The sequence below is a fragment of the Labrus bergylta genome, chromosome 4, assembly GCF_963930695.1.
Source record: "Labrus bergylta chromosome 4, fLabBer1.1, whole genome shotgun sequence".
Lineage (NCBI taxonomy): Eukaryota > Metazoa > Chordata > Actinopteri > Labriformes > Labridae > Labrus > Labrus bergylta.
In genome coordinates this window covers 12,912,353-12,930,754 of record NC_089198.1, presented here as the reverse complement: position 1 = coordinate 12,930,754, position 18,402 = coordinate 12,912,353, and the positions used below count along the sequence as shown (strand labels likewise).

The 18,402-nt window shown below is 42.6% G+C and overlaps 1 protein-coding gene across 3 annotated transcripts in view; it reads left to right on the top strand.

Moving 5' to 3' along the window:
• carmil3 (capping protein regulator and myosin 1 linker 3) overlaps positions 1-18,402 on the top strand; it is a 97,652-nt gene that overhangs the window by 1,304 nt on the left and 77,946 nt on the right. For all 3 annotated transcript variants that reach the window (XM_065953752.1, XM_065953751.1, XM_065953753.1), the window contains exons 2-5: positions 3,558-3,652; positions 16,301-16,351; positions 17,838-17,897; positions 17,984-18,105. In XM_065953752.1, the coding sequence (XP_065809824.1) occupies positions 3,558-3,652; positions 16,301-16,351; positions 17,838-17,897; positions 17,984-18,105 (328 nt within the window). The remainder of the gene's footprint in view (positions 1-3,557; positions 3,653-16,300; positions 16,352-17,837; positions 17,898-17,983; positions 18,106-18,402) is intronic.

The following is an 18,402-nucleotide window of genomic DNA, read 5'->3' as shown; positions in this document are numbered from 1 at the left end:
GGGGGGGGTGATCACAGACTGTGTTAAAAGGTTTAAACGATTGCGTCTTACCGAGCTTAATGTCAATAACTCTCTGTTTGTCTTCGGCTGATAATCCCTTCGATCTGACGGCGTGACCTGCGCCCTGCCTCCACCCCATCCCTGCCTCCTCCGTATTCCCTGCATCTACCGCTGCTCGCTCAAGTGTTAGAGAGCAGACTTCGTAGTTGTTTTTGGATGTGGAAAGTGAGAATCTTGAGTGAGGGAGTTAGGAGATTGTGACACAGCATGACGCACTGTTTCTCCATCTGGTGGGCTCCCATTTAGCCTGAAAAGTGAATATCACACAAAGCTTGCAGGCATATGTGCGTGTTTTCACAGTCTGAGGATATAGGTTGACATTCTGTTTGCGAAGAGCAGGTTGCATTATGCTGGTGGTTGTGGAGGAGAAGATGTAAATGGGGGAGGACTCCGGTGCGGATCAGTGAGCCTCAGCGGGTTCAGTTGTGTGCTGAGGTGGAGCAGAGGCCCCTAAAGAAGGCAGCCCTGCATCTAGTGGTCGGTTCCATTGAGAGGAGAACAGGCTGTCATTTTCTTTCTCTGAGGCTAAAAATAGCCCAGTTAAGAGTCTTTTTCAGCTAGAGGATACATGTGTTTGTGTGTGTGTGTGTTGTTTTCTGTCCTCATGTTTGTGTCTTTGTAACTGTCTTCATGTTTCTGTGACTGTTATCCCTGTGTGGCTGTCCTTAAAAAGAAGCTACCATTCTGTCCTTAATCTGGAAATCAAAGATAAATCACATTGACGGCATCATCATTACCTCAGCGGGGATTTTACTGCGATACCGGGAACTATTCTTATACACAGCTATATTCAAATACTGTAGGTTGTTTTGCATGGCAGATATTGGGGCGGCTGTGGCTCAGTTGGTAGAGTCGCAGCGACTACAGCAACATGTCCGATGTGTCCTTGAGCAAGACGTGTATGACTGGGATTGGTTACTTCTGATGGTCACCTTGCATAGCAACCTCTACCATCAGTGTGTGAATGTGTAGGTGTGACCTGCGGTGTAAAAGTGCTTTGTGGAGTCTGAAGACTAGAAAAGCAATATACGAGCTCATGTCCATGTACAATTTATATGAAACAAAAGCTTTCAGATAGCCAAGATTCTGATTCAATGCTTTATGACAACTTCCAAGCAAAGTCACCTCCTACTGCCATAAATCAAAGAACAGTTACTTTACGACCAGAAGTAACTATAACAGCGCAAGGTTACTGGTGGGTGACGAAGTTAAGAACACCCAGCATTAAGTGTCTAAGGTTTGTGTGGCCAGTGAAATCCTGCTGGCTGCACAGTACTGAATGAAATGAGCGCTCCTCTCATTTAACTTTGCACATTGGACTCAAGATGGATAGAAAACGATATTGCCAATCTAGAGATATCTTCTTCATTATGCACATTTCAACTAGGCTGCAGACGTTTAGTTTAGTTTTTATCTTTAGTGTGACCTGCCATATCTGTTATAGTGTGGATACCTGAGTGGGGGCTGTGGGCTCGAGCCTCAAGCATAGATGAGAGTTCTGGTAAACCCCACTTCTCTCCATCTTCACATCTGCACAGTTGAAAAGCAGCTATATGAAGAGGTGCTCTACCCAAAACCTGGAAAGATTTTCTCGTTAACCAGGAGGTTTCAAGTTGCTTGCCTGTCCAATCAGCTTTCAAACACCCAAAGATGTCCAGTTTCCTAAAACATTTGACCAATAATTACAGCAAACATGTAAAAGTCTCAGGCAGATCACGCTACATTATTTCCATTTTTGCATAAAACAAACTCAAAGCTCCTGTGAGGAACTTTTTGGTTGAGCAGATTTTGGCGACTTTTTGACATGGGGGTAAAAATGTATACAGCTAAGTATCACAATATTTTGCGTGCAGATATTGTATCGTCTCATGGCCACAAAGTATCGATATTTCTATTATATTAATAGCAAATATGCTTGAAGGGGTTGCACAATTCATTTTGAACAAGTTGCATTCTTGAAAATTACTGCAGTTGTATGTATTTGTGTTCGGTTAAGTGTGATCAGACTGAAATACTAACAGTTCAGGTTGTGAAGTTCATGCAGCCTTCTACATGGTTGCAATTCTCAGCATATCTGAAAACGTTTGAAATCGCAATAATATCGTATCGTGATTCAGGTATCGTGATAAAATCATATTATGGGGCCTCCCTACTGATGATTCCCACCCCTACTACGAACATATAATGTCCAATCAAATTCAAAGAATCCTTATGTATGGAGCCCCTGAAGTACCAAAAAGTAAAAAAAAAACAAATCTTGTGCGCTTTTTGGGACTTCAGGAGCTCCATACCTATCTTATCCTTTTGTGTTTCATATTTCTAAAGTGCACCCACAATGAAAATTTGGCATGGAAAGAAATTTGAAAATTCTCTTTATGCAGGATGTTGATATTTTGCTCGTCTAACACTTTCCCCACGGCAGGGGTGAAAGGAATATAAAACAATTATGAAGAAATGATGAATCTTGAAATGATGAATCTGAAATCTCCCTGATGGTCTGTTTTGCTTTTGCAGGTCAGAAAGAGGCATCAGTATTCATTTCAGTGTATTGAATCACCAGTAAATGCCTTCTAACGGCAGCTTTAAATGATCAGTAAACAATCGAAATAGTTGCGTTAACTTGCTGACGTTTGAATAAACAATTGACCCACAAATTGTTTCAGATCTGCCTATTTGTCAATCCATCTGCTTGTATGGTATCAGCAGCAGAATTTTCCCTTATTCTATTAGAACTGTACGAACCTTTTCTGATCACTTCATGTCCGTGTGGGCTAAAATGTTGTGCCTGACAATTCATCCTTGACCTTTTTATTCTCTCTGCTGAAAAAGACCATGTGTCAGAACCAACTGTTCTTGGTGTGGAAATGATGGTGGTGGAGGAGGGGGCTGTCTCACTCCAAACTCTCCCACAGGTATTCAAACATGGCTGTTATAGATCCAATATGCTTCTTTAGCAAAGTTACTGACCTTATTAAGCAGATTGGGTGTCAGCCTTGTCCAATAAAATCCTCTTTTCAGTCACCGCTGTTATAAAATTCAGTAATTTCACTTTTACAAAGTTGCACTAGACTGTCAAGGGCGTTTTGTTTCCACTGTAACCCCTTGTGCTTAATATTCATCTTTTCTATCAACCGTTATTTTCCATCTTTTCACCATTATGCCTTTTTAAACTGTGTTAATTTGCTTCCGTAAAATAATCTATATTTTTTCAGGTTAGCAGGTCATTTATAGTGACATCATGTTACCTTACACATAAGGGAACAACCCATCCTTGAGCCCTGCAGTGAGGTATAAAGGGATGAAAAGAGTCAGTGCATCCCTCCAGTCAGGGTTCTCCTTCCATTTATTTCCCAGCTGCATATTTGAATTTATTAGTTTCTCCGTTAAAAGCTTTTTACAGCTTTCCTGAGTGCATCTGAGGGCAGTGCTTTTCATTCTGTTATGTGTTTACGTTATGTAATTAACTCTCCTGTTTTCTCCCCCTTTTCTCCCCTCAGAGAGCATCAGGAAGGTGCTGGACAAGCAGGCCATTAAGTTTGTGCGAGCCATCAAGCAGGACATGAGGAGCGGCAAAACAGAGGACAGAATTCTGGTGAGAGACGCCAACACCCTCGCACACACACACACACCCCTCCCCTCCCCCCTCCCCCCTCCCCCCCCCCCCTGTCTGCTGTCACACCAGGTCATCTGAAAGAGATATCCATTGTTAAAGTGAAAGTGTCTTACTGTGCGAGGTGCTGAATATGAAGCAGACAGGCGACGGCTCCTCGCAGGCAAAATGGGCAATCGATGGACGTTAATTGGGACAAATTGAAAGAGCCATAAGAAGTCACGGATTACGCATCCTGAGACACACAACAGGCAGACGTGTTGAGAATCAGGCTTAAGACAGATGCTGCCTAAGAAGAGCAGAGTGGACACCCTGCCATGGCCCACTGAGTCCATCCTTAAAGTTTATTAGATGTGGCAGGATGGCCTTAATGCCACAGGCGAGAGTTTGCTGTGTGTGTGTAAGCCTGACATGGTGTACGTTCAGGGGCATCAGTTATTGTTGTTTTTTCCTTTGAAGAAGAAGGCTGTGTGTGTGTGTGTGTGTGCCAGAGGGTGTGTGGGCAGCCTGTGATGAGTTAAAGGAGTGTGTGCGAGCCAAGGCCACCTCTGTTATTGAGAAATCTTCAAACTGTCAGCCACATTAATGACTGATCAGTTTCTCACTTCTCTGTGCGAGCCCATTTCCGCCCCTGAGGACCAGAAAAAGGACACGCTGATAAGCCAATCAAAACTATTAATCAGTACTTGTTTCGGTTCTCCGTCTCTGCTATTAGTCCTCCTCCCTACCCTCGCCTCCATCCATCTCCATCATAACCACCCCCCCCCCCCCTCTATTTTTGTCATCTGGTCTCTTTGTTTCCTCCCTCCCTCCCTCCTTATCTGTCCATCCCAATTATCCTCCACCCCGTCATCACCCTCCTTCCCCCCTTTCAGCGCCACCACACCGCTCGCCTCTCACTTTGTCTCCCTTTGACTCTCCCCTTTCTGCCCTTCCCTCTTCCCTCCATCTTGACTCCAACCTGTAAAAGGGTATTGAGCTCTTCTTTCCATCAGAGGCAATTCAATTAGATCTCTTGCCTTATGAGAGTTTTTTTTTTTTACTATCCAAATGGGCCTTGGCTGCTGCTGCTGCTGCTGCTGCTGCTGCTCCAAATTCTTCCAAGGGAAGACAGACGAGATGGATGTTAGCATTCATTCTAGCTCGTTGTCAAGGTCTCCCCCTCTAAAAGGCAATCTTTTCACTCTAATGGATGAATTTGTTTGGATGTAGTAAGGGTGAACAGATGAGGGAGTTTGTAAATAGAGTGTTTGTTTCAGTCTCTAGGTATTGTGGACACGATATTCACTCATGCTTGAAAACGTCTTACACGGTACTTAGAGAAAGTGGAATATTTTAGGGTTGCTCACTAATACAGAGGTGGAATATTGTTTTTGAAATCTGAAGGTTTGTGTGAGGCATCCCTGCACCTTTATCCTCCCTTTCATGTGGATCCACACATGTCACGGCTCACACAGATTCAGCAGGTACAAACTGAACAGGATCAAAGGCTTTCGTCTCGGTTCCTTTTGGTTTGTTTATCACGTTAAAATAAGTTTTTTTTTTTTTTTTTTTTTTTTTTTTTTTTGTAGCATTTCATTTCAATTTTGTGTTAACTTTATGAAAGTCTTTGTTCTACATCTTGCTCCTTTACCCCGCCCCCCTTTTCCCTGCAGAGACTGCTGGTATCCAACTGTCTGTGTGTGTTGACTGCACCAGCCATCATGCTGTGACACACACACACACACACACACACACACACATAGGGTTGTGTCCCCCTAACCCCCCCCATATCTCAGACAGACACAGGGAGGGCCCAGCATGACATCCAAACGGCACCCTGGGCAATGCATTGGGGAGCATCGCCATGTGTGTTTTCCAGTAAGGCAGACATGCACAAACACACATAAATGTACACAGACACACAAAAATCATGCATACAGCTTGACGTGTGCAGGAGGCATCCACACAAGCGCGCACGGTTCAGTGCATCAGAAGTTGCCTGCGTACACACTCTCACGGCCATTATTAGATCACCCTATTTGAAGATTAGACGCAAGTAGGAAAACAAAGCATCTTCAAAGGCTGTGAGAGGGAGAGAGATGGGAGGAGGAGTGGGCGGCTGGGTGTGATGGAAGACGAGGCGAGGGCACCCCACAAGAGGAAAGCGAATCCGGGGAGGAGGGGAGGAGGGGAGGAAATCTCTGCTGTGTTGTGATGCCCCAGTTGCCGATTTGGTTCTTCCGCTACTTATTTATCGCGATCAGCCTCTCCGCTTTCTCCTCAGTGGACTCCACGGTTCCCTCGCTCGCCACCTAATAATGTGCCTATTACTGGCTGAGATTGCCACAGTTTGACAGTCCAGAGCACACTCGGGTGCTTCAGACACTTACTTCCACTTAGATTCTTAGGATTACACGGAAGTCCCACTCGTGAGACTCGAGTCGGGCTGAGATTTGAGGTTGAGTTAGCGGTGCAGAGTTTGAAGATCTGAGTGTGGTTGCCTGCTCGGTGGGTGTGTCTGTTTCAGGATTTCCACGGCAGGGCTGCTACTTAGAAAGTTGGTGGAAGTGGTCTGTAACAATGATTTATGTTCAGCAATTCATTTAAAGTTGCTTTCATTCTTTACATAAATCACTTCAAGTCATTTATGGACAAGCCTATTTATTTACTTTACTACTTTCTACTTTATTGGTACCAGACGCAAATCAAATCAATTCTTTCAGTCAATTTTAATCGACTTGTGGATAAACTGGATGTATATTTATGAGCCTTTACTTGGGTAATATCTGGGGATCTTCCCGCTAGCACTGCTAGCACATCTTCATTGCTAGCACCACCAGCGTTCAGCTCTTCTTGCAGGTTAATGTCCTGTGTTGGTTCAGCATTGCTCCGGTAAAATGGTTATATGTGAGTTTAACATGAAACAGCCTACATACAACTTTATCACAATATTCAAGATCAAAACACTGTAAAACCTGTCAACGCTATGAGATGCCGTATGTGCACTGTGCAGGTAGTAGAGCATTATGGCAGTGTGGCAGCAGGCCTGAGACACAGCCCCACCCCAGCCCCAGTGGCAGCCAACTTTGAGTTCTCTGAAGACACACACAAAAAAGGCAGAATAGCCACGAACAAAAATGACAGCTAAATGCAGCCCTGCAAACCAACAAGATGTACTCGTGTTCTACACAGTTGTTTGAATGAATGTTTCAGTAGTACTACCATAACCACTTACCAGACTAACTCTTCATCCTAGGACCGCTACTCCTTTCTTCTCTGTACTCTGCTCTGTGTTGCTTTTTTATGGTCTTTGGAGGTTTTCATGGACAGACTGTAAAGAGCCCCCCTGAGAGCCACTTGTTGTTGTTTGTGTGCTAAACCTTGCAAATAGAACCAGCTTAACTTTAAAATGTTGCAGTTGTCACTTAATAATGTGGATGTATAACAGCTAACTGAGCGTGTTGGGACTAAATAAGCAGATATATGCAGTTTTAAGCTCATTGTGTTTTCAACTCTGCTTCATGTTGATAGTTAATCATTATCTTCTTCTCACTTTGTGACTTCTTCCATCCATGTGTGTCCAACCCCATCTCATTCACTTTCACCTGTTTGTCCTTGTTTTTTTTTTTTTGTTTCTGCTTCTTCAGTGTTTTTTCTTTTCATTTGTGCACTTCATTTTTTCTCTCCAGTTTCTTTGTTGTACTCCTCTGGGTATTTTATCTTTGTTTGAATGAACTGGTGTTTTCAATCTTTTTGTTCGGTATCTTTTTTAATTATTGAATTTTCGCTCCCTCTTTGGGATTGTTAAATTGCTTCTGTTATTAAGGGATCTGTCTGGTGTTCACAACATCACTGCCTAACTGATTTGTCCAGACCCCGAGGTATTTTAGAGGTTGTTAGTCCAAACTTTCACTGTTAGAGTGTTTAAATAAGACCACTGACGTTGAAGTGGCACTGAGATTTGACACATCACGTTGAGTTACTCATCGTGAGTAGCACTTGTCATCCTGTAAAACACTTTCTAGTTTCTGTGCAGGGAGCTCCTTAATCTTCAGAATGTCCCCGATGATGTAATCCTTGGTATATAACTGGAGTTTGAAGACTCAGAATATTTAAATAGAAATCCTGCTGGACAAATAGAGGCTCACATATTGAAAACGAAATAGGCACAAGCCTCCTGGATGGAAAAGGCCTGGATTCAGTGTTGGATGCAGGGGCCTGTTTATTCTTATGAAAGCTGCTTAGAGTGGCATAAATCCAAAACAGATGGACTAAATTACCTGGATCTTCCAGATATCTCCTTCATTGTGCAGCCCATGAAGCCAGCACACTGCAGTTTCCTTTAACCCTTCAGAAGACTTCAAAAAATAAATAAATGTGGCTTTTTTTTCCTCATCTTTTAAAAAAATGTATGAATCAATAAATAAAGTCAGCTTCATGACCTATTGATTGAAGAAACACTACGTAAAGGAGCAATATGTAACTCTGAAATGTAGTGTTTAAAAATGGGAGCTGCAGTTCAAAGAGATTGGAGAGAGCTGTCTCCCCCTCGCCCCTGCCCCTCCTCCCTAGAGTCTACGTTCATGCACTAGATTGCCATGTTGTGGACACAGAAGCTTCAGTAATACACCAGCTCTTCAGAAGTCTTGAAACCCTGCGTTCTAACCTCTCTCCATTTTTCAAAAGCATCTCCAATATTCATCCTGGTTATACCACGTTTCTTGTCATGGGGGCGAGATATGTGGGGCTAAAAAAAATACAGAGAGGTCGGGTAGAATCAGTTATATCAACCAGTTCCTTTGCCCGCTTCCATCGCGGCAACATCTGTTGGTTCTGCTGGTTACCTTTTTTAAACCGAGGGGCGAAAACAAAAATAGACTATTCAGGACCAGAATCGAAGCTTAGGAAGAGGGCATACTGTCTGCTGCGTTGTTGTCAGAGAAGCCAGCACTTTAACATAGCTAATTCCGTCATGTCTGATGATGTACTGAGATCATTTTTTGATTTCATTCAGTTATGGAACTTTATCTGTTCATACCTGGAAAATAAATGCCTGATCCATAGACACATCTTTCATAAAGTAACCCAGAAGTTAGAATTACTTTAAAAACCAGAATAGTACCGGTGCATAAGACGCAGCTAACCTTTTGCTGAAACAAAAGGTATTAAAAGTGCGTCCTATCCCCCCGGATGTTGCAGACATTGATTCAGCTACTTTTCAGGGTTTGCCTCTAGGGGTGTAACCGTTCAATGCAAGACTTTTTCTCACTGCTGATCGTGCTCTCATCTGTTTTCATTCACTCCCCTAACCTTACAGCCTAGCAGCAGTAACTTTTGCTTGCTTTAGAAAATTTAAGATGGTTTGTAATCTAAACAGGAAATGATGTAACCTCGGTGTAAGGCGGTAAAAAAAGGCAAGATCATTTATCATATATAACACTTTTTTTAAACTTATCTGTTACATAACACAGTTACATCCCTATTGGATTCAGCACACAGCGTCATACACATGTATAACGTGTACATCTCTACTTTGGCTTTATGTTTGTCCTACAGTTGTGTCAGTGTGTGTGATAAATAATGTGTTGGCTGATTGATGGTGCAGGATCTTTTGATCTTCACAGTCATGAGTTCTGTCTCACACATATGTCCGAAACGGAAGATGTAAGAGTTACTCGTCTTGCATTGATGGATGAAATTTTTTTTTAAATCCTTTTTTGTAAACAGCACAAAGAGCTAAAATACTTACGGCCCCTTGCAGAGTTTGGGTCTTCTAAGCCTCTAGCAAAGACAGTCACAGTCCAAAATGCCAACACTAAAAGGAAACCAGAAGGAAGCGATTGAGGGAAGGAGGATGTTTTTACTCTCACTGTCCCAGTTTATATTCCAACGTTGTTTTTTTTTTTAGTCGTCAGTGTGCCTGTTTTAGACGGCGGAGCCTGCAGGACAATGAATACATGATCACAAAGCTAAAATTGAGCCTTTTTTTTTTTTTTTTTTTTATCACTCCTTTGAACTACTTGAGTTTTGAGCAACCAAGATGTGGCTTGGTGGTAAACAAAGTAAGAAGCATAACGCATTCACTGAATTACATAATGAAATTATGTATTCAGAAATGGTGAAACTGGGCCTCGCTTTTTAGTTCAGATGACACTTTGTTGCAGGGACTCCAGCTGTGCGTTGGACTGCGACGAAAAAGCTGAATACAAAAGCAGCAAAGCAGACGGATGGCGCTAGCAGCAAAATCAAATTCTTCCAGCCTCTCAACAACACTTCCATTTTTTTTTTTTTTTTTTTTTTTAGTAATATGCTTGTGTAATGGCGAACATTACCACTGCATCATCCACTTTTTCCCTTTCATAGCTTTTCGCTGTGAGAGGCTCAGCTCGGAGTCATTTTCTCTGCGAGTGTCTGGGATTTAGAATCTGACGGTGCGTGGCGAGCGCTCAGTGCTGTAATTAGGACTGTGCTTTCTTTTGATTATCATAACACATGTTGGTAGCCTATGGCGGAGAGGCTCTGAAGTGTGACTGCTGACCTTCCCTCTTCCCCCATGAGTAGAGTGAAGTGTGTGTGTGTGTGTGTGTGTGTGTGTGTGTGTGTGTGTGTGTGTGTGTGTGTGTGTGTGTGTGTGTGTGTGTGTGTGTGTGTGTGTGTGTGTGTGTGTGTGTGTGTGTGTGTGTGTGTGTGTGTGTGTGTGTGTGTGTGTGTGTGTGTGTGTGTGTGTGTGTGTGTGTGTGTGTGTGTGTGTGTGTGTGTGTGTGTATGTGTATTTCAGGGCTAAGAGGAAACTCAAAGTATCTCCGCCTCTGTTTTATCTCTCCATCCTATTCATTTCCCTCTCTCCCTTTTCTCCCTCGCTCTCATTGTCCTCATCCTCCCGCATCAACCCGTCTCCTCTGTCCCCTCATCCATTTGGCCTCTCCCACACTCACTCATTTTCTTCCCCCCACTCTCACATTTGCACACTTTTTACTTTTTATTTTCTCATTCTGTTGTTTCCTCTCAGCCCTTTCACCCAATCTTACCCACTCTTCCACCACCATTTTTCATCTTACGTCCTCCATCCCTTTCCTATCTTCTGTCTCTGGAACTCTACAACACTTTACTCATTATCCATCAGAGCGCTTCCCCTGCCATCTCTTTGATTTAGATGTTTTGGATTCAGTTTTTATGAGAAAATCTGGAACAGGATGTGTTTTTGTGCTCTCCTTTTTTCCCCTCCATCCCTTTCTCTCTCTCTTTCAGCCACTCCAAAGTCCACTTATAGAGCAGGACCTGGGGCATCTGTGCTTTCAAACCCCAGTCTGTCACCCACACACACACGCACGTGTAAGCTGACAGATTGACTGATGGCAGGGTTGTGTTCTTGTGATGCTGGGTTAACGTGTGTGTGTGTGTGTGTGTGTGTGTGTGTGTGTGTGTGTGTGTGTGTGTGTGTGTGTGTGTGTGTGTGTGTGTGTGTGTGTGTGTGTGTGTGTGTGTGTGTGTGTGTGTGTGTGTGTGTGTGTGTGTGTGTGTGTGTGTGTGTGTGTGTGTGTGTGTGTGTGTGTGTGTGTGTGTGTGTGTGTGTGTGTGTGTGTGTGTGTGTGTGTGTGTGTGACATCTAGAGAGTGACAGGAGAGTGTAGTCCAAAGCCAGTTTAGCTTATAACAATATCATACAGGGAAAAACAAAGTTTGTGTGTTGTACTTGCATGTCCGATGTATCGGAATGTATGTTTCTGATTTCCTGCTGTGTGTATATGTGTGTTTAAAATGCCCTTGTGGTTGAGCCAGAAATATCCGCAGGCGGCCAAATCTGGCACTGATCCTTGGCTTGTACCCTCTGAGGCAGCGCTGCAACACGCACACGCACACACACCGCACACAACACCGCACACACACGCAACCCAGAGACACACTTTGATTTGCACCATCTCGTTTGAAGTGCGAGACCCAGAGCCTAGCAGCTTATGATTAATATAAGCCCCCGCCCTCTGCCCCTTTCAGCCGCGTGTGCATGCAAACACACACACGTCCACAAAGAGATACATTAGTTGTTTTCATGCTGTACTGTACACACACTCCCTCTGTATGACACACATTCCTGCTCTGCCTTCAGGGGCTAAACAGCTGGTTGATTCTTTGAACTGCAGATTCTGACAGTGTGCAGCCACAGCAAGGGCACCTCTGTATAGAGACATCCCATCATCTTCCTCCTAGTCCTTCCCTCTCCTCCCTTGCTCATCACTTTGTCTGATCGTCACCTGTCGTGTCCTCGGCTGACCAGGTCAAAACATTTGACCATCATGTCTCATGAGGATTTCCAGGGCGGAAATCGAATCTCTGTGGGGCTTTTTGGATTTGGATTTCCGATTGATCTGCTGAAAAGAAAATTCCCAGAATTCCACATGAGGAGAAAAAAAAACTAGGTTATAGCTAATGGGCTTTGGCTTAAGCTCAGGATTTTATGCCAATTAAAATAAAGTGCTGGATAATTTATCAATTTGGCCTCCAAAGGAAATAATTTTGTCTACTTAAGAAAAACCTCAGTCATTTTTAGATAGTTATTCATGTGCCGTGTATGAGCCAGGATTGTCAAGGGGATCAAAAAAAATACTGCAAAATAGATAATAGGCATGAATTTTTATGATTAGATCTTTGTAATTATGTTTTATTCTTATTAAAAATCTCAGGGCAAAAGTACTTCCTATTGATCACACTTAAAGTGAGGTACAAACTTAACCTCTATCTAGAAAACCACACTAGTTCCCTACATTTTCATTTAGTAATGATCACTAATTACCTGGATATTTAAATATACATTCTGAACTGTACATCCAAAAATAATGAACTGATTATGAAGTCCACCTCTGTTTAATTATTATTATTTTTTTATACTTTATTTTTCATTTTTGTTTCACAAAAAAACACAGAACAAGTGAGGACTTGGGCAGTAGACAGTATGAATAAGATCAAATACAAGAATGTAAAAGGCACAAGTACAGTACATAATGGATGGTACATTCTAATGAAAAAATATATATTTACAAGTCTTTATCTTTGTATAAATCCCACTTTCTCCAATATTCTTCTCCCTTCTCCTTTTGAAGTCGCAGGACAAAAGGCATTTTTTCCATAAAGCTGATGGAATTCACAATGTTCTTCAGAAGTCTCATGGTAGCAGGGTTCCTCTGAAGCCAACATTTAGTAATCGCTTTTTTACTTGCCACCATAAGAATCTTTAAAAGGTATATGTCCTTTTTACCAAGACCTTCTGGAATTTTCCCGAGGTAGAGGGATGTGAAAGAGAAATCCAGTGTAATGTTCAGAGTCTCTGCGATTAATAGTTTCACATCTTTCCAGAAGGGCTCAAGACGTGGACAAGACCAAAAAAACATGTTCACAGTCTGCCGAGACCACTCCACACTCCCTCCAGCATGAGGCTGGAGAACCACTTATTTTTGACTTCTGATTTGGAGTAATAAAAAATCGTATCAGATTTTTTCCAGCAGAAGTCTCGCCAAAAAAAAAAAAAAAGAATTTGTTGAAGTGAATTGAACCTCTGTTTAATTTTAAACCAAATAAGTTATGTCAGACATGTAGAGCTGTATAAATCCAACATGTCCGTCTTGACAGCTCACAGACAGTCACCCTTTTAGCGTCTACTACAGAATACAAGGTTTCCTTTCAAGATCGATATTGAATGTTAACACTAAATCAGTTATAGACTGACGGACTCGTCTGTCTGTTGCTCTTTAGGAACAGTAAGAGACCAAATCCCTGCTCTCTAAAGAGAGGTATTTGAATCCTCAAAAATCTATTCTTGGCAGAGTTCAGATGCTGGCTTACCACCAGTTTGATTTGGCTAACTTGATACCGCTACTTTAATCTAACATGGTGAAAGCATTGACATGTTCAGTCCTCCATTTGTGCTCGTTCAGACTCTGTAATGACAAATAAGTAGATTTTCCCATTGTTACACATGGCACACACTAACTGCAGTTTGTTTATCTAATCCGTGCATGAATAGGCTTTGTGTAGCAAGTGGAGCATGAGCTGTTATGTGGCCATTATAGACAGCTGAGTTGATCTTAAATCTCAACACATCTGTTCCATTTAGACATCTGTGAAACTTGGGACAGAAACCATTTAAGCACAACTTAAAAATCAAAGATAAAATAGGGAATTGAGTGGTCGTAGTGAGACATATTTCTGAGAGTGAAGGGAGATGTTGCTGCAATGACACGCTCAAGCTCAAACCTTGTATCCAAAATATCATTTATATCAAATAGATATCACTTATTCTGTCCCGCTCTGCTGCACTTGCCCCACAGGAACTATTTAAGTTCCTAGAACCCCGTTTCAAGGAACCTTTTTAGCTCCTGCTTCAGAGTAGGTACCATGGCGGTGCGAATGTAGACAGAAGAAAACATCCTCAGGCTGTGTAGCTCTCAGGGAACTCCCTAGTGGATAGTTCCTCCTCCAAAAAGTCCCCAGAACTGTCTGGTCTGGAAACAACTATCATCATGGCTTGAGGCCAACTGCAAAAGCATCAGAAGTTGCATACACACCCCGTTCAAAAAAAGCCAGTTTTTACAGCAGAACTTAACATGTCTACCGCCTGATTTGAAAAAGGTCTTGATCGGCATATGCTGTACAGGGGCTGAATTTTTTAAGGATAAGTGCTACGTAACAGTTTGTCAAGAGACTTAAAACCAGCTGTTAACTTGTCGATAGGTAGACTGAAAGTTAGGTTGAAACAGCAAGCAATCAGTGGGACTACAAAGCCCCCCTGCAGTAACAGATGGGTAACGTTACTCAGGCTTTGAATCGTGGAGATGCGTTATGATTTGCAGTGCAGTTGCACATTTTGAGTCATCATGATTAGCTGAGGAGTAGAAAAGTTATGTTATAAATATCTCTCCTATCTGTGACAAAAATCTGTGACCCTGTCTGACCCGTGACTATTCTGATCCGTTGCACCACTGCTAATAATAGTGAACAAGGCTATAAATGATATAAAGAGAGGAGCAACATATGCAAGAGGCCTTGTTCAGCATCAGACGATCTAATTGGCACCTGTCAGAGAACCTGCATTATTGATGCCTCTGTTGACATGATGCGCCCTTCTGTCAGCTTTTTGAAGGGAGGAGATGTTTCCGACTTTCATTTTTCTCACAGTATATTTCTCACTCAACTCTCTTTTTTTTTCTCTCCTTTTCCTCTTCCAGTGTGCCTCAAGGTCCCATCACACATCCCCCGCTCCTTTCTAGTTTTATATAACAGAGTTTTCAAACTTGTCAAAGAGCTGTGATTGGACTAACAATCCTCAGCGAAGGCCCTTCCACCAGCTTAGTGCGGCGATTTTTTATTTTTTTTCTTTCCCTTGGTGGTGGTATCATTCTGTCTCTTCTTTTTTAGTCCCTTGTTTTCATTCCTCTCCCTCTCCCCTGTCGTGCCTCTGCGGGAGTCTGTTATGGATGTCTGTATAGTTAAGGCGCAGGGCTGATCTGCGAGGCCAGCTTTGCCAGGAGTTGGTGTGGTATCTGAAGACTTCATTATCAGGAGGGAAATCTGGTGTCTCTGTCCTTCCAATCGCCTCCGCTATCACTCCCTCTTCCTCTCTCTCTGTCTCTCTTTCTGTCTTTGTACGTTTCATTTTCTTTCTTCCTCTCGACACCACTCAGCAGGGCGCCATTAGCCATTCAGCACAGGGAGGCCTTGAGGAATTGAAAGCGACAGAGCAGAAAAAGAATAGAAAAAACTGAAACGGGGAAAGGAGACAGGGGAATTGAGAGAAAGCAGGGGGGGGGGGGGGGGGTAGGGAGGCAGGGCGAGGGCAGGAGGAGATGGAGAGAGGTGTTAAGGCGGGAGCAAAACCAGACAGGGAACCCTGGCTCACGGGAGATGTGTGTGTGGGGGGGGGGATTAGGGATTAAGGAAGAAGACGGGGAAAAGGAACAGATTTCCATGGCGATGAAGAGAGAAATCAGAGGAATGACAGGATGCAAGGGTTGGAAATATGGGCAGGATGAGATTGGAGTTTGAAAGCTGGCTGAAAAAGTGCAAAAGGAAAGTGTGGCCCAGACTTAGAGGAAGAGGTGGGGAGAGATAGAGATGCACAATGCATGCACAAGGTATGCTAATGATAGACATTTGAATTATGAATGAGATTAATTACATAGGCACATCTGAATTTATTCACATTTCTTCCTTCTCTTACTTCACCCCAGACACTTTTAAATGGTAATTCCTTTCTTTTGGCATATGCACACCTTTTTTTTTTCTTGCGCTCCCTTCTTGTCTTCTTTGTCCTCATCCTCCCCGTTATCTCTCCATTAGTTTCCTCTCTGACACAATGAAGCATCTGTGGAATAAGTGCTACTTAGTTCCATCAACACAACTTAGCCCAATGAATCGGACTGTCATCCGACTCCCATTCTCCCAATCATATGTCTTTACACAACACATGCTCACACGCGCTATCGTCATTAGCTGGCTAATGTCTGGAGTGCTTAGCATGACTTACGAGCCGCTAGGATGAGCCGCAGAGATGATTTGCTCTCTTTATGGGGTGTTTGTGCCATGCTATTTTTTGCTGTGATTAGCATTTTGCATTTCCTGCTTTGTGACAAAAAAAAAAATGAATGTGTTCTCCCCTCAGGTCCTGGCAACATGGAGGCTGTATCTCTTCGCTGTCAAAGTGCCCACCAAGGTAAATGTTCCCCCACGCTCTCAGTGGAATTTTTACGGCTTTCACTTGCCAGCTTTGATCTCACGGTGAAATCGCAAGAGATGTGACAAAGAAAGTAGCAGACTTTCAGAGCAGGAGTGAGGACATGACAATGATGGCTGTGGTGATGTTGTAGAGTGATAAGAGTGATGACAACCATTACAATGGAGACGACGAGGTGGCAGGGGGAATGAAGTTAGTGAAGCAATAGTTTGACTTTTTGGGAAACACACTTCTTGTCCTCATTCTTTCTTGGCAAGAGTTTGATGCAAAAATAAAGACCACTCTTGATTCCAACACCCCACCCCTCTGCATGAATAAATGTATTTCCCAAATCGTCTGTTCCATACTTTTCGATACCACCTGTTTCAAAAGACTATCTTTTGTTATTTAATGATCCTTTGAATGCCAAAGTGCTGAAGCTTTAAAACAACTGCAGATCTTCAGTCACATTATTAAACCAAAGCTGCAATGAGCCAAAGAGAGAGAGCACTGTCTAAATTGTGCAAATAAGTTGGCAATGTATTTGCAGAATTTAAACAATGTGCCCAGTTTTTTCTCCCACTATTAAGGGCTGAGGACTTACATTTAGTTGCTGTGGTATCCAGACAGGTTTTGATATCATTTGATTCTTGCTAGTATCATATCTAAGTTTAAAATTCTGGAGTAGTAACAACCCTACTAACTTCATCTTATAAGACAAGCTTATTGTAGTTTCTGCCTTCAGATTTGAGTTGATCTCTTCCATCTGATCGGAAACAATTTGGAACAATTCCATCATTTTTCATGCACTCTCAAGTAACAACAGAAGTTATCTTATAACAGTTTGAATGTTAGACAGCTCCTAAAAACAGCTTTTATAATATTCTATCCATAAAGTCAACTTAATTCACCATCTACCAAATCACCGTGAGCAGAAAGTTTGACAAAAAGTTCAGGAATGATTTTCTCTTCTAGGCTCAGCATTAGCTTCTCACTGTCAGCAAGAGGTCTGCAGGTCCATAAGACCCATGGAGCATTAACGTGGCTAGCATTAGATGTCAGCTCTTCCTCATTTGAACATGCAGTACCTTAAAATAAATTACAGCTTTATAGCTCCCATGGGTTGTTTACCTACTCTGTCAGTAGCTAGATAAGACGTGAACAAGCAAATAGTTGGAAAAGAAACGGTGCTAATCCAAACAGTTGTGAATACTCAATAAAAAACAGGTTTCTCAGTACTCAGTGTTTGATGTTTACAACAAACAGAGTAATAAGTTCACTGTTAGTCTTCATTTTCTCCATCCTCAGGATTTGATTCAAATATTTATGATGTTCGGACAGCTCAAGTGTTTGACCCAATCTGATTTTTTTTTTTTAATGTGATGTTTCTGCTTTCCCAGTTCTCAGCTGTGACTTCATTGTGATCTTAACACAAAGCAGACAGAACAGTAAAGTTGATGCAGTAACATGTTACTGATGTTTTCAGGTGGAGGTCACCTTCAACTTCTTGGAAATCCGAGCAATGAACACCTATCAAGAATACCAGGTGACAGCTGAATTTGAACTCTTTACCTTTGGATTTAACAACTGCATAACGCACCACTATTGACAAACTGCCGTGTCTATTTACAGGTTATCATCGATACGGACAAGACTACCTATTCCCTAAGATTGCAGACCCAGGACCAGCTGGATCACGTGGTCAGCCACATCAACTATGCCCTCTCCCGAGTCTTCAACAACTCCATTTATGCGTAAGCATCTCCCAGCAGCCTCCCCTCTAGCAGAGAAACAAGTCTTTTGTTTAGTTGTTGTGTGTGCTGAGGAGCGAAGACGAGTTGGCCGATGTTAACAACACTCGACAGTGCGTTGGCAAGTTGGCAGCTTCACTTTGGGGCAGCTTTCCTCCTCAGCAGCCAAACGCATTCTCGTATTGCTGTAGTAGTTTGCATCCAACCCATTTCTGTGTCAGGGTAGACTTTAACACCCAGCAATCACCAGGATTAAATCAGCCATCTGACACTGAGTAGGCTGTTACCTGAAGGCATTGT